Source organism: Ursus americanus, chromosome 20 (genome assembly GCF_024610735.1).
Source record: "Ursus americanus isolate L20-20 chromosome 20, mUrsAme1.1.p, whole genome shotgun sequence".
NCBI classification, from domain to species: Eukaryota; Metazoa; Chordata; class Mammalia; order Carnivora; family Ursidae; genus Ursus; species Ursus americanus.
The window spans coordinates 34,745,618-34,759,681 of NC_142146.1; the positions used below are offsets into that span (position 1 = coordinate 34,745,618).

The window sequence follows — 14,064 nt, forward strand, 5'->3', positions numbered from 1 at the left end:
TGTTTTGTGTTTTGAGTTAGAAAGTCAAAGGTTTTCAGACTTGTTAATTAAATTTCCTTCATCTTTTATGTATAAACAACATCATGATACATTATCAAACATTAAGTTAAAAATTTGGTTATTTCATTGTTGTCCAACTAGCAAGTTATGGCAAATAATGGGGCATTGTCCTTATTGTGTCACATTAGAGCTGATACACCAGGACTTTGACACAGAGCAGAGAGAGCAGTAGTCATTTTTTGTCTTCTGTCCACGTGCAGTGATTCTAATCTGCTCTGTATTGCAGCCTGCTAATACCTATGTTTTCCTACTTCAGACATCCAAAGTTTGATCTTGGTGAAGCACTCACAAGGATGGGAATGGGGAATGGAGCCAGCTTGAAATTAGCCAGAGGGAGGGGAAGGAAATACATACTGAGAGCTGCTTCCTCTGCCCTGTGCCACATGGAGGCTGAAACCAGTCAGCACTGGCACATCAAGAAACAATTGCTGGGGTGGCTATTTACTGTCCCTCCTCTTCTCCATCCTCTAATTTCATAAACTCCCTCAGTTCTCCTTTTCTTCTTTTCTTTTCTCTTTTTTCTCTTTTCTTTTCTCTTTTCTTTCTTTTCTGCACCAAGCTTTCTTACTTAGTAGAATAGGTTACAGGTTGTGAAAGGAAGAAGTTTGGGTAACATTATTCTTTTGACAAGGTTTGCTCCATTGTCAGAGTATCATTGGCATATTTTAGGTCCCATATTTTAGGTGTGCACATGCTAGTGTTGCAGATCATTGCTGAGATGAGGGGCAGGACTTCTTCACACTTCACCTCCCTATCCTGCCAATCTCCAGTTCCACATAAGAACATCATATGTAGACCCAGGCTTGGAAGTGAGGATTATATTGATGAGAACTGAACAGAAAGAATGAAAAATAGCAATTCTCATAGGAGCTCCTGCAAATTGTAAAATATATTGTATGTGACGGTCAAGGTTTAACCCCGTGTTATGGTCCCAGACCAGTAATGTAGTTTTGAGGAATAGTAACACAATTCATAAGTGTTTTTGTTTTGTCATTGTTGTTTTTTATTTAAATTCAATTAGCCAGCGTTTTTGGTATAATGTTCAGTGATTCATTCGTTGTGAATAACACCCAGTGCTTTAAAAGTTAAATTAGGGGGTGCCTGGGTGGCCCAGTTGGTTAAAGCATCTGATTCTTGGTTTCAGCTGGGACTCTCTGTCCCTCTCCCTCTGCCCCTCCCGCCTCTCTCTTTCTCAGATCAATCAATCAATAAATAAACCTTTAAAAAATAAAATAAAAGTCCGTTTAGTCCGTTTCAGATTTTTACTGTAACTTTGTTTCCTCCTGTTCTCTTTGCCACAACCCCAGCCCACACGGGAATATAAGAGTACACTTTTTTTTTTTCTTTCTTCCTTTTTTTGCCTTTTCAGTTCTCTAGTTTGTAGTTTGGGAAGAAGAAATCTCCCACTTGAAAGGCAGTTGGCAATTAAGTGTTATTAAGCTCTCTTTGACTTACCAACATTGTATTTTGTACATTGTTCTTTTAAATTTGATAAGGAATTTATCTAATTAAATTTTAGTTGCTGCTCTTTCCTGTTTTTTCTTTTCTGTTACTTCAAAATTAATTTTAACTTCTTATAAGTAAGTTTAACTTACTGTACTCCAGATATTCAGGTGTTATTTTTATTCCTTTGGGGCCTTCTTTTAGTATTTTAAGCAGATTTAAACAGTTGTTTCTTCAGAAGAGTTTAGATTCTAAGACATTAAAATTCATATTTGCAAAATCAAGATAAATGCATTTTTTTGTTTATTGTTACAGGTTCGAATGCAAGCACTGAAATGCTTCTCAGTTTTAGCTTTTGAAAACCCCCAGGTATCGATGACCCTGGTAAATGGTAGGCTGGAACTTTCAGTGGCACCTACATGATTTAATTTATGAACTTTGTAGATTTAAAGAATTCCTTAATTCTCGTTTTGTTTTATTTCTAGTTTTGGTTGATGGAGAATTGTTACCACAAATTTTTGTGAAGATGTTACAGAGGGATAAGCCTATTGAGATGCAGCTGACATCAGCAAAATGGTAAAAGTCAAGACAATGTGGGAAGAACAACAGTGCTTTATCAATATGTTTGAGTATTTTTGGACAGCCTAATTAGCTCACCTCCAAAACCCCATCTGGTTTTGAGATTTTGGAATTTGCAGGTCATGCGGTTGTCTCACATTTTCTTAAATGGGCGTGAGTTTTTTACTCAGTGTACTACTAGTAGCATGCAGAACAGCAACACTCATATAACAACTAAGACTATCCACAGAAAATTACTTTATTACATTCTCAACATACTCTCCTTGTATTTCAGTTGAAATAATATAGAAGTAGATTTAACTAACAAATTTATGCTAAGAATTAAGAAAATATGAAGATAGGAAAATACGAAGTGAGAATTAGTTGAAGTTGATAACCAAGGCATGATTTCTGAGAATATGGCTTCATCGTCTTTAGAAAAACAAGGCATAAAATTCTCAGAGATGTGACAGTTTATAATATGGTTAAGTTCTTATTAGTACAAGTCCTAGCTCATATAAGCATTCAATACCTGTCAATTCTGTAATTATAAATACATTTAATAGATAGTTTGAGCACCTGTTGTGTGAGGTTCTTTGCTAAATTAATTGTTCCAGTATTTAAGAATTTGTGGCTCTCTAGTATTTTGGCGAGAATGAAGAATTTTCAGTGAATTACTCGTGTGCAATGAATTGTTTTTGTTTTTTGGGGGTTTTTTTTGAGTATATTATTTGTATTCCTGTTTACTTTTTGTCTTCAAAAACCTCTTCATTAAGTAAGATAAATGCTCTCATGGAACTGGTTTAAAAAAAAATGTAACAAGTCTTAAGATGATAACAGCTATAAACAATTTAATCCTCTACAATCTAAGTAAACATTTTACTGATTTTTTTTTTTTATAGCTTTCTGTAGAAGCCAGAATACGGAATGTTTTAGATGCCCCCCCCCATCTCCAGCTCACTAAAGAAATCTAATCCAAGAAGGAAATTCATTAATTTAGGTTTCTGAAGTGCTCAGTGTTCAGTACCTGCTTAGGAAGTACCAAGTAATTTTATTCTTATTCAAAGCCAGATATAATTGTGAAGGCAAATTGTTTTTCAGTAGAACCAAATCATTGACCAATTGTCAAAGCCATTGCTAGCAAACTCTAAAGAATTACTAATTTTTTATGGCTACTGCTAAGAGTTAAAAGTTAAATGCTTCTTCTGTGATATTTGTACTACTCCTTTTGGAGTTAGAATATCCTAGCTTAGCTTGATTTAATCTTAGATTCTGTGATCTTTGTATTTTATTTTTAACCCCCCCCTTTTTATTATGGACTTCTAACACAAAAAAGTATAGAGAAAATTATAAGGAACTCCATTGTGCCCAGCACCTAGCTTCAAAGTTTATCTGCTCATTAAGCCTTTCTTTTTAAAACAATTTTGTATGTATTTTTGAAAAATATCTGACTTACTGTCTGTATATATCAGTTAGTTGTTTTTGAGTATTAAATTGGCAGAACCTCATATAAGGTAATGCGAAAACCTTCTCCCTCAAGATAAATAAGAGTAGCTGTCTTTTTATTTTTTTCCATAAAATCCTAAAGGCAAGGAATTTTTCTTTTAAAGCTTTAAAGCACAAGCAAAAACTTACTTTCTGCCATCTTATTCCAGTTTAACTTACATGTGTAGAGCTGGAGCAATTCGGACAGATGACAACTGTATTGTATTAAAGGTGAGCTAACTAATTCCATGTAAACACATGCAAAAGTTCCCCAGTTGTAAGTGTTGAATATAAATATTGGTATTCCCATTTCTTTTTTTCCTCCTATTTCTTTTTATACTTTTATAACTATGGTATGTGTGCATAGCATAAAATAATATAAAAACACCATGCTTTTCTTTTTAATGGAATGCCGTGTAGTTTTAAAAAATTGCTTTTAGATGTGTTTTGAGAGTCAAAGTGAAATAGTTCTTTTCCTTGTCACACCTTTTTCATTTTTATGGAAATTAGGAGAATCTGGAAGTTGTAAAAATATGTAAAATTCAGGTGAAATAGAAAATATATTTTAATCCTTGATTTTCATTAAGTTTGCAACATAGTTTTATAGGAAAGCAGTTCATTAGCTCCGTAGACAAAGACTTTATATCACCCTTATGGCAGATAATCAAAAGACATAATGAAAAAGAAAAAGTAAATAGCTCATGAAAACCATCAACATCATTGTGACATGTCAAAAAAGCAACTAGAACTCAGAAAAACCCAGGTAAGAGACTGGCCCGAAAAGTTACAAGACCTGGATTCTGGTTTCAGCACTCCCACCAGTGACTGACTGCCTTGGGTAACCCTTATTCTTCTGGTGCCTCATGAAAATGGAGGTAATAATATTTGTACATCTATTCCACAGGGTCATTTTGAAGATAACAATATATTAAATATATTAAATGTCTTACTAGCTACAAAGAACAAAATAAGTGTAAATAAATTGATTATGTATCATTTTATGATCGTGAGGTCTCTCATTATAAGTGTACAAAATGAACCTAACAATAAAAGAGCATTAAGACTAATGTTTGCTAGTCTTTGGTGAAGCAAGTCAATTAATTAGAACTGAGGACGCACTAAGTAAACAACATTGTGTAGAGTTCTAAGGGCTTCCATGCAAGTAACCTTGGTTTATTTGCTCAACTGCTCTACCCCTCCTCTTCTCCCTTATTGGTAAACTAGGTTAATAGCATCTTCTTCATATATTAATAATTCATGAATTTATGGTATTAGTAAATGTTAGTAACTGTTCAAAAGAAAATAAGAATAAACTTTCTTCTTGGAAGCCTAGGGTTGTATTATAAAGCCTACACTAGCCTGATAGGAAATCAGTAGTGAACAATAAAGTGCTAAAATCTATGATAAAGAAATAATAGGAACTTAGACAAGAGCAAAGCACAGTTGACGACAGTAGTTGAGGAAGGCTTCCTATAATTATAACATTCAGGTTCCATCTTTGTGGTATTCTTTAAAGTGGGTTCATTAGCCTTAGAAATAGTAAATACATGGAATTTATTTTGAGGACCTAATGTAGATAAATTACCAAGACCAGCACCAAGATTTTTGAAGGACCTTAGGAGTAAAATTGGACTAGCAGATATAATCATTCTAGGGAGTGATTTAGAAAACCTAGAAACTACGATTGATGCATTTCACTCGCATTATAGGGAAACCCATGGACTCTGAGTAATGGTAAGATCACTGAATTTTTAAAGCTGTATTTTGTTTTTGCAACTGTAGGTATTGATCACACTCCAAAAATAAAAGTCATCCCAGTCATATTATTCACTAAAGAAAAGAGCATACTTTTTCTACAGCACAGTTGCTCCTGATTAAACTGCTAGATGTCTTTTATCAGCACCACGCTCTAACCAACTGAGCTAACCGGCCATTTTGCTGGATGTCTTTTAAATAAATAAATACGTAGATGGGACAGAAACCTCAGACACGATTTATTAGGAATTCTTAAATGTCTTTTATAAGGTTGTTCAATAAAGTTTCCATTTTATCCATCACAAAAGCCTGATTAGAGTTTATATTAACGTGTTTTGGTTGCATGATTAGTGTTTAGTGTGCCAGCACAAATGATTAGTATACACTGAACTTTGTTTTTACATTCCAAAAAACCTTTCATTCTCTGAAAGTCTTTATTCAAACATTTGATCACTAACATGACTGTCAATAAAAACCATTGAGTTGATTCAGTCATTATATGCTCTCCATCAAGCTTTTGCCTTTACCACAAAGCAAATAATTAATTTCACTACCTTCCAGACACTGCCTTGTTTGGTTCGAATGTGCAGTAAGGAGAGATTACTAGAGGAGAGAGTTGAAGGAGCTGAGACCCTCGCCTATCTGATTGAACCAGATGTTGAGCTACAGAGAATCGCTAGCATAACTGATCACCTCATTGCCATGCTTGCTGATTATTTCAAGTATCCCAGCTCAGTGAGTGCCATCACTGATATTAAAAGGGTATGTTCTGTTTTTCTTTTCAGCAGCTCAAGCAAGGGATTTTTAAGAAGTTTTTCTTACTGCTCACAACTTTGAACCAATTGATAATTACAGTTCAAAGCCCTTTTAAATGAAGGAATCTTTTCCCTTTGATAACATAGATGATGTTTTATGGGTTTTTGAATCCAGTTTGTTTCATGTAATTATCAGAAATTTTTCACTAAGCAGGTAATCAGGAAGGAAGATAATTACGTCCCTAATTCCCAACTAAAACCCCAAAATAGTGCAGTCTCTAAACTGGGTATTGACATTATATCAACATCATCTAATCCTGTTGAGGTTCCCAGAATCATCTCTCTCGGTCTGTTCTTGTTCTTTAGGTCAGAAGTATCTTCCGTGACAGGGGATGTGAGTGGCCTTATTTGACTCTCCACCACTGTCTTTCTCCTTTGCTATCTTTTCTAACGTTTATCATCATCTTCTCTTTACTTGCTTCACTTTTATACTGTGCTTTGGGCCTGCTAGTGTCCACTAAAGCACTGTTTAGCCTCTAGTTTGAGACCATCAAGAACCAAACTGTGCTTTTCTCGAACCTTTTCTCAAACTGTAAGTTCCTTAGAATAGATATTTCCTTTGAGTTTGTTCTTCTCAGCCTATTTGGCATATCCATTTTCCTAAGCATAAGAGAACAATATTCAGTTAGAGTAAGTTTATTTAAGGAGGTCATGGTAGAGAGAGCATTGCCTCCTAATTAGTAACCAGTACTGTTTCATGAATGTGACTGTATTTTTGATGCCAGTGGTCCCATTGGTAAGTTTTTTTTTTTAACTTTTCTCTTGACCTCTCCCATGCCCCTGAGTTCCCCCCAAAACTTCATTTGGCAGGCAGCTGTTCATTTGGCATCTAACACTGAAAACAAAAGGAACTCTTAAGGGTTTATCTTTTTTTTTTTTTTTTTAAAGAAAGGACCCAAAGTAACCTTCACTGTTACTGATTTTAATGTACACTGCCTTCTGTGTATTAAAGTTAGTGCCTGCTCTTCCTTCAGTAGTATTGTTCTTCCAGTACAGGTGATGGGTTACTCTGAACCAGCTACCTTGTCTGTTTTCCCTCTGGCCACTTGTTCACACTGACACAGTATCTCACTGGTATAAAGATACAAGAGTAAGTCCTAACAATGGCCTCATGAACACCCTCAGTTGATCTTTCTAGCAAGGCAAATGGGACACTGATGGACAGGAGAGTGAGGAAACATAGTTTTAAGACCTTGTAGCCTGTACCTGTGTAAATCATTTAACTAGTATCTAGAAGATTATCCTTCTGTTAGGGTTTTTTCCATTTTATTTCCATCACAGTAAAACTAGAATAATAATAATTTTTTAAAATGGTCTTTTATACCAAACCTGAATATTCATTTGTTTTGTCATCTTTATTTTTGAGGATGGATTATACAGTGGTTTCTGACCATAAAAATAAAGATACAAGACCCATAGTGAGAAATTCTTACATGTTAATAAATGTGTGATTTTCATGGTATATGTTAATCCAAGTCCGTATTCTAATATGTGGTATGACTAGAAAGTACTTAAGACTTTAAGAATAGATATTTTAGAACTTATACATCAAAATGAGTGTTGTATATTGGGGAATTCCTCCCATAATCCATCAGTGCCTGCTTTGATCAAAATATTTTTGGGACTACTGTTGTTATTTGGCTTTTTTTGTTTTTTGGGTTTTTAAAAAAATACTTTATCTGAGAGAGAGAGGGAAAGAGAGCACAAGTTGGGGGGAGGGGGTAGAGGGAGAGGGAGAATCAGACTCCCCACTGAACAGGGAGCCAGACATGAGACCACGACCTGGGCCGGAGACAGATGCTTAATGACTGAGCTACCCGGGCACCCCTGTTGTTGTTATTTGTTACCTTAAATAATGTTACCCAGCTAGATTTATTCCCCATCTTCGCAAACCACAGTCAGTGACAATTAACTTAATGAAACTCTTAGTTGATGAATTTAGGGTTTTCTAGCTAATATGCCACTTAGCTCTTTAGGAAGTTTCGGAAGAGGGTCTCAGAATGTTATAAACAATACTTATATCATTACATAAAGGTGAACCTTTCCAAGGCAACTCATTTAGAGTGGTAGTCTTTTGGGTGAATTGGTTATAAAATTATTTGCATTATTGATATGCCTTATATATTTACTGACTCATATTTAGTCATTGAAAGTGTTGTGAGAACATGCTTCTGTTTCATTTTAGTGGTAGTTTAGTGATAAATCAGGTTTACAGAAGAACTGATAACCTAGCTAGTTGTGCATGTGGAACAATAGCACTAATTATTTCATACCAAGTAACCTTAAACTTATCAAAAAACCTCTGAACATAAATCTCAGGTAATTGTAATAGATAACATAGTAATGACTACCATGGTATATTGTTTATTAAGGTTTTTCACAAAGGTTTCCCTCTTTCTAAAATCTTGTTAAATGCTGAAATTGGGCTAGCACTGCTGTTAGTGTTTAAGAAAACCTCCTAGAGACCCTGTTGCAGCAGCACTCACATGATCAGCTGTAGTCTGGGGGCTAGAAAGGCCTGAGTGCCTGGTTTTTGAGGAGAGCATTTCAGAGAGCTGGTGCAAACATGCATCAGTGCCACTAAAGCTACCATCTGGGAGCACTGCATTTTTAAGGGTCAAAGGTTCACAAAGACTTTTCATGTACCAGTGTTGAATGTTGTGGTGTTCGCTTTTAGACAGAAGCAGGCTGCACGCATTCTTACTGACACAAACACAGCCAAGTCTCAGTCATATGTGAACAGAACCAGAAATAACCAGGAATTCAATGAGAGCATTATTATCTTAATAGTTGTTAAAATTCTTTTTCAAAAATTTTTAACTCTAGTCAGTTTTATTGAAAATTAGATTTGTGGACTGAGTTGCAATATGCCTTTTTTCCGTTCCATAGCTTGATCATGACTTAAAACACGCTCATGAACTCCGCCAGGCTGCATTCAAGCTCTATGCCTCTCTAGGAGCAAACGATGAAGACATCCGGAAGAAGGTGAGTCTGGGAGAGGGGCGTCCCCCAGTCCTGACAGCCAGCAGGCAGGGAGTGACGTCAACCTGAAAGTCGTGGTGAAGAGCACTAACAGTGACTGTTTGAATATAATAAAGCAGAGTGACTAAAGGCGTAATTGAAGAATGAATGGGACCCGGATTTGGGGGGTTGTTTGTTTTTAGAACATAGAGTGGCATGGCCGTGCTGGAATGACAAATAACTGGCGTGCTTTTTTCTGTCATTAATATGAATTATTATGTTGCACATTTTTGCATGTGTTCTGATAAAAATCAATTCTAGCACTGTGAAGCTTCAGACACCTTGAAAGATCTAACACTAGAATTGTAAATGTTATTTATGGAAAAACTTTCCAATGCCATTGAGAAATTCAAATCTTTATTGTATATTGTTCTTTGATATGTGGTTTAGTTATGTTTTGATTTTTTTTTTTTTTGCTACTGTGCAAGTTTGATGTGAATAAAATCTTTGTGGAATAATGATTTTATGTTTAGTGAGTGGTCATCTGAATTTTCCAGTTCCCAAAAAATGTATCTCTGGTCTAGCACCTTATGTTACTACAGCTTAGTCTAACACTGAATTCATGTTCCTTATAGAGTAGTTCTAAGCAGGGACTAAAGTAGAGTGATAAGCTCTGACCTGGCTGCCTCCACAAACCAAAAGGCTGGAGATTACCACTCAAAAAAATACATCATCTAGTAAATTTTACACATGGCTTCTAGGAACATCAGTAAATTAATCCACATATTCTGTCTTGATGAATTATAGCAAAAAGAGCCAATTGGGCATTATTTATTGAAACATGGTGATTGATTGTATCTCCCATCTATAGCCCCGTGAGGAAAGTCAATAAGTATTGGGAATTTACCATGATTCAGAGAAGTACTTTGGGTTTGTAGAGAGAGAAGTATGGAAAAACTGTAGGTTTATTGAAATAAATTGAAAAGGAACCATTATTGAAGAAAATTGAAATAATAGCAGAGAGATTAGATATGTGAGTAGCTTTGATTTAAAAACCAGTGCAAAAAACACAACTAAACTGAATGTTTTCCATGTACCTCAATTTAGTTCAGTTAAGAAGTTTTTGACTTGAAGTTTTAGTATAAATATCTATGAAAATCCTTTTTGACACTTCAAGCTTTCATTTGTAATCTGTTACTTCAAGGCAAACATACTAATGATCTAATATTCTCTATGTGTAAGCATGATTTATGGATATTGATACTGATATGTTTCATTCAGTTTAGGTATGTGGTATATTGCAAGGGAAGATGCTTTTATGGCAACTCATATAGATAAAACATTTTTTAAAAAATTGACATGGACTGTATAACTTAAACACATAATGATTGGGGTTTGGATGGTTATTAGGCCCATTGGAAAGAGAAGTATTTTATCTATTCTTTTAGCTCAAGAAGGCTGTACCATGGACTGAAAGGGAGATAGATAGATGGACCATAATGGGGGGAAATAGGATGTCCATTTGTACTTCTTTGTACTTTTTTGTTAATAAACTATTGTTTTGGAATTAATGACTTAATTTGTGATATCATGTTCTAGAAATACTTGCAACATAATAGTCTGATCAGTAGTCTATTAAAACTTGTATTCATAATGTGTATAATTTCCTGGTAAGGCTAAATCCTGATAATTTCTGTAGAAAGATGACAAATAAAGAATAAGTTATAATTATTATAGTTTTTTTGTGTGTGGTGAAGAGAAGATACTGTAACGTTCTTATGTAATGGGGATTATATAGAGTTTTTAGAAAGATATTTACTCCTGGGAAATTAAATGTTTGAATAATTTATAGTTTATAGCAACTACTGAAGAGAGAAATTGTAAAATGGAAAATATAAAATAATTTTGTGATAAAATCTGCATGAAAATGGTTCTTAGGAGTGGAGAATCCTTATTTTCAGTGTATAAAAAATGATAAAATAATATCTCTTCCTTTGAATGCATTTATTTCTATTCCATTTTTTTGTCGAAATAATTATCTGGATAGATTTTTATTTACTTTCTCCATGAAATATTTATTTACCTTTTACACATATGCCTTATAAACTTTGTATTCCTTTTTTGTGTAGATTCTTGAAGTACAATGTTTATTATTGTTTTATTTTTTAATGCGATATTTATGCTTGCCAAGATGGAATTTCAGTTCATTGAGTTAATGAGTGGAGACTCTGTGAAAGAAATGTCAAGGACTGTAGACGTGTTTTCCCCACTCCTCCAAACAAAAGCAACAAAAAGGCTTTTTGTTTTAGGATAAAAATATGAAGTGTTAATTTGATCTGCCTTTTAAATTAAAAATGGGAATGTAATTCAGTAAATACAGGAGATAACCTATATATCCCATTGCCCTATAATGGCCAGTTAAAGAAATGAGGCAGAATGAAGAAGAGAAAACTAGAGTAAAGAGGTAGAGACAGGTATACACAGCAATAAAGGAGAAACATACAGGCCTTCTCTCTTCATACATTTAGTCTGTCTTCTTCTAAAGATTTCTAAAGGCCTGCTGTGATTCCATCTCTTGATCCTTCTCTCTGGGCTAGAAAAAATTAAGCTAACGACTGAACATGACCTGTAGATCAGACGTTTACCACTCCTGCGTTGGAGCAGTGTTGGTGGATTCCCATTAAAATAAACCAACTGTGTAACAGTCCTTGGAACCTAATAAGCACTCAATAAATATTTGTTGAATAAATATAGAAATGAAAATACAGGAACCATACACAGAGTGGCATTTCCTTTAATATGCGTGGATCTTTCTGTATCCTTCTGTGCAGAGCAAAGTTGGTATCCAGATTCCTGGCTTTGCATCCTTAGTCACTCTGTGGCATTCTTATAAATTTCCCTGTTTTCCACAGTGTCCTGTTAGAAAGTGAAGGAGGGTGGACAAGTTTTGCAGGCGAGAGTGGGAAACATTACTCTTGGCTGTGACATAAAGAGGGAGAAGCCTAAGAAAAGATGAAGGACCACTGAGCTTGACAACAGATGTGGCCTGGCCATATTCAACTTAGAATAATTCAGTGATTTTGGTCGGAGAAAGCAAGGGCAGAGGCAGCAATTGAGAGCTCGGTGGAAGAAGGGTCCAGAGCACGTTAGCAGTAAGTGCACTGACAGCAATGCCAGGTGAAGATTAGCTGTAGTCTCTGCCGTGGGCCAAGTCTAGTTTCTATTGATAGCCTTTGCCACAGGTTAATGCTGACTAAGAAGCATATGATCAGTTAATGGGACAGTAACAAAAGAAAGAAGTTAAGATACCTAAGATTATTTCAAATACTGGCATCCGCCATCAAAACTCCAGTCAGTGGTTAAGTCCTGCAGAGGCAGCAGTGGCAAACAGTCCTGTAATTGTGAAGCCAATTCCTTTATAATAAAAAAATTGCTCTGTGAAGACCATCACTTGATTGATACCTATTGATTGATATCATCAATTGATATCAATTGATATCATCAATTAGGTTGGAAATTTAAAAGGATTGTTTCTCTTTTACTCTCTCCAAGGAACTAGTAGAATTTATCAGAAGGTGTAAATTGAGGAAAATTAGAAGTAGTAAATATAAATTAAAATTCAAGGAAATTAATAAACTTAACATGATGTGATTTTACTTTTGATAAAAATAAGACGCATTACAAATGTTAAATGTAGTACTATTGTAGCCTTTGCTCCTTTGAGGTATTTGACTGATGGAGCCTTTCAGAAAGTTTTCCTTCTTGGATTTTGAGTACTTATATTTTAGCTGCAGATCCCTTTTGAGGAACTAGAATGTAAGCTCCATGAGGGCAGGGATTTTTTGTGTTTTGCTCATCACTGTATTCCCAGCATCTACAACATTGCCAGGTGCGTAGTTGGCACTTAATACATATTTGAAGAATGAATAGATGAAAAAAATGAATGAAGAAAATGAACAAATAGACAAATGAATGAGTGAACCATATTGCAAAATTGCATTATTAAGCACCCTTAATGCAATTATATATGGGCCTTTCTGCATTGAGAACTTACATAACTTTATTAGCAGTTACACAGATATGTGAAGACATGAGCTTTAAAATACAAGAAATCTATATCTGATCATATAGGGAAGGGGTTTCACAATATTTAACATAGAGAAAATGCAAGAAACTCCCATTTTTCAAAAGGCAGACAATCCCAAGGGTGTGTCTTCTCACTTTGATAATAGATCGAAGAGAACGTGTTTCATGGTATGGTAGTTGTTTAAGTTTGAAATGATTTTTACCATTATTTCTTAGGGGTTTTTTTGCTGTCTAAACATATGAGTTTAAAAAATTTATAACATTCATAAGTGTGAATCTGGATCAATTTTTTTTCCCCGTAGAGATAAAAATATGATTTGGTTTTTAAGAATTAGCCTGACTCTTGGGAATCAGCCTATTCTGTAAAGTAATATACATCTGTATAAAATATTATCTCCCCATTAATGAATGTCAGATTTTTAAGATGAGTAATTTGATTCTACATAGATTGATTGAACTTCCTATATTGTATAAACATTGTCCAGTGGGGGAGGGAAAGCAGAGGGAGATAAAGAGCAGTAAAACACAGCCTTAAAACTCAGCATTTATAATAAAACCTCAGTAAGTCAGAGGAAAGAAATGAACAGTAAGATAATTTGCTAGGGGCTCAAAGAATTATTGGGAACCAATTAAAGTGGACATGGTGATATCAATATAGCTATCCTTGAATCAATTTACAAATTAATAATTTAATATTTTTGTTATTTTTAATGTTTTCTAAATGCCTTTTATATTTTCAAGAATTGAAAACATGAAGTCTTAAGTTTTTGTTTCTTGTGGGGGGAAAAATCATCCAGTCACAGGTGTTTTACATGATAAATGTGAAGAAAGTAGCCAAGGGGGAGGTGTTTTTTCTTTTCCCAACTGAACAGTGGGTTTTTTTGTTTGTTTTGTTTTGTTT

The 14,064-nt window shown here is 34.7% G+C and overlaps 1 protein-coding gene across 4 annotated transcripts in view; it reads left to right on the plus strand.

Annotated features, from left to right (window-relative positions):
- Positions 1-14,064, plus strand: part of ARMC8 (armadillo repeat containing 8) — a 105,584-nt gene that overhangs the window by 50,904 nt on the left and 40,616 nt on the right. For 3 of the 4 annotated variants that reach the window (XM_045791844.2, XM_045791846.2, XM_045791845.2), the window contains 5 exons: positions 1,819-1,894; positions 1,989-2,079; positions 3,717-3,777; positions 5,863-6,063; positions 9,006-9,101. In XM_045791844.2, the coding sequence (XP_045647800.1) occupies positions 1,819-1,894; positions 1,989-2,079; positions 3,717-3,777; positions 5,863-6,063; positions 9,006-9,101 (525 nt within the window). The remainder of the gene's footprint in view (positions 1-1,818; positions 1,895-1,988; positions 2,080-3,716; positions 3,778-5,862; positions 6,064-9,005; positions 9,102-14,064) is intronic. The other variant, XM_087870219.1, reaches the window with a different exon arrangement.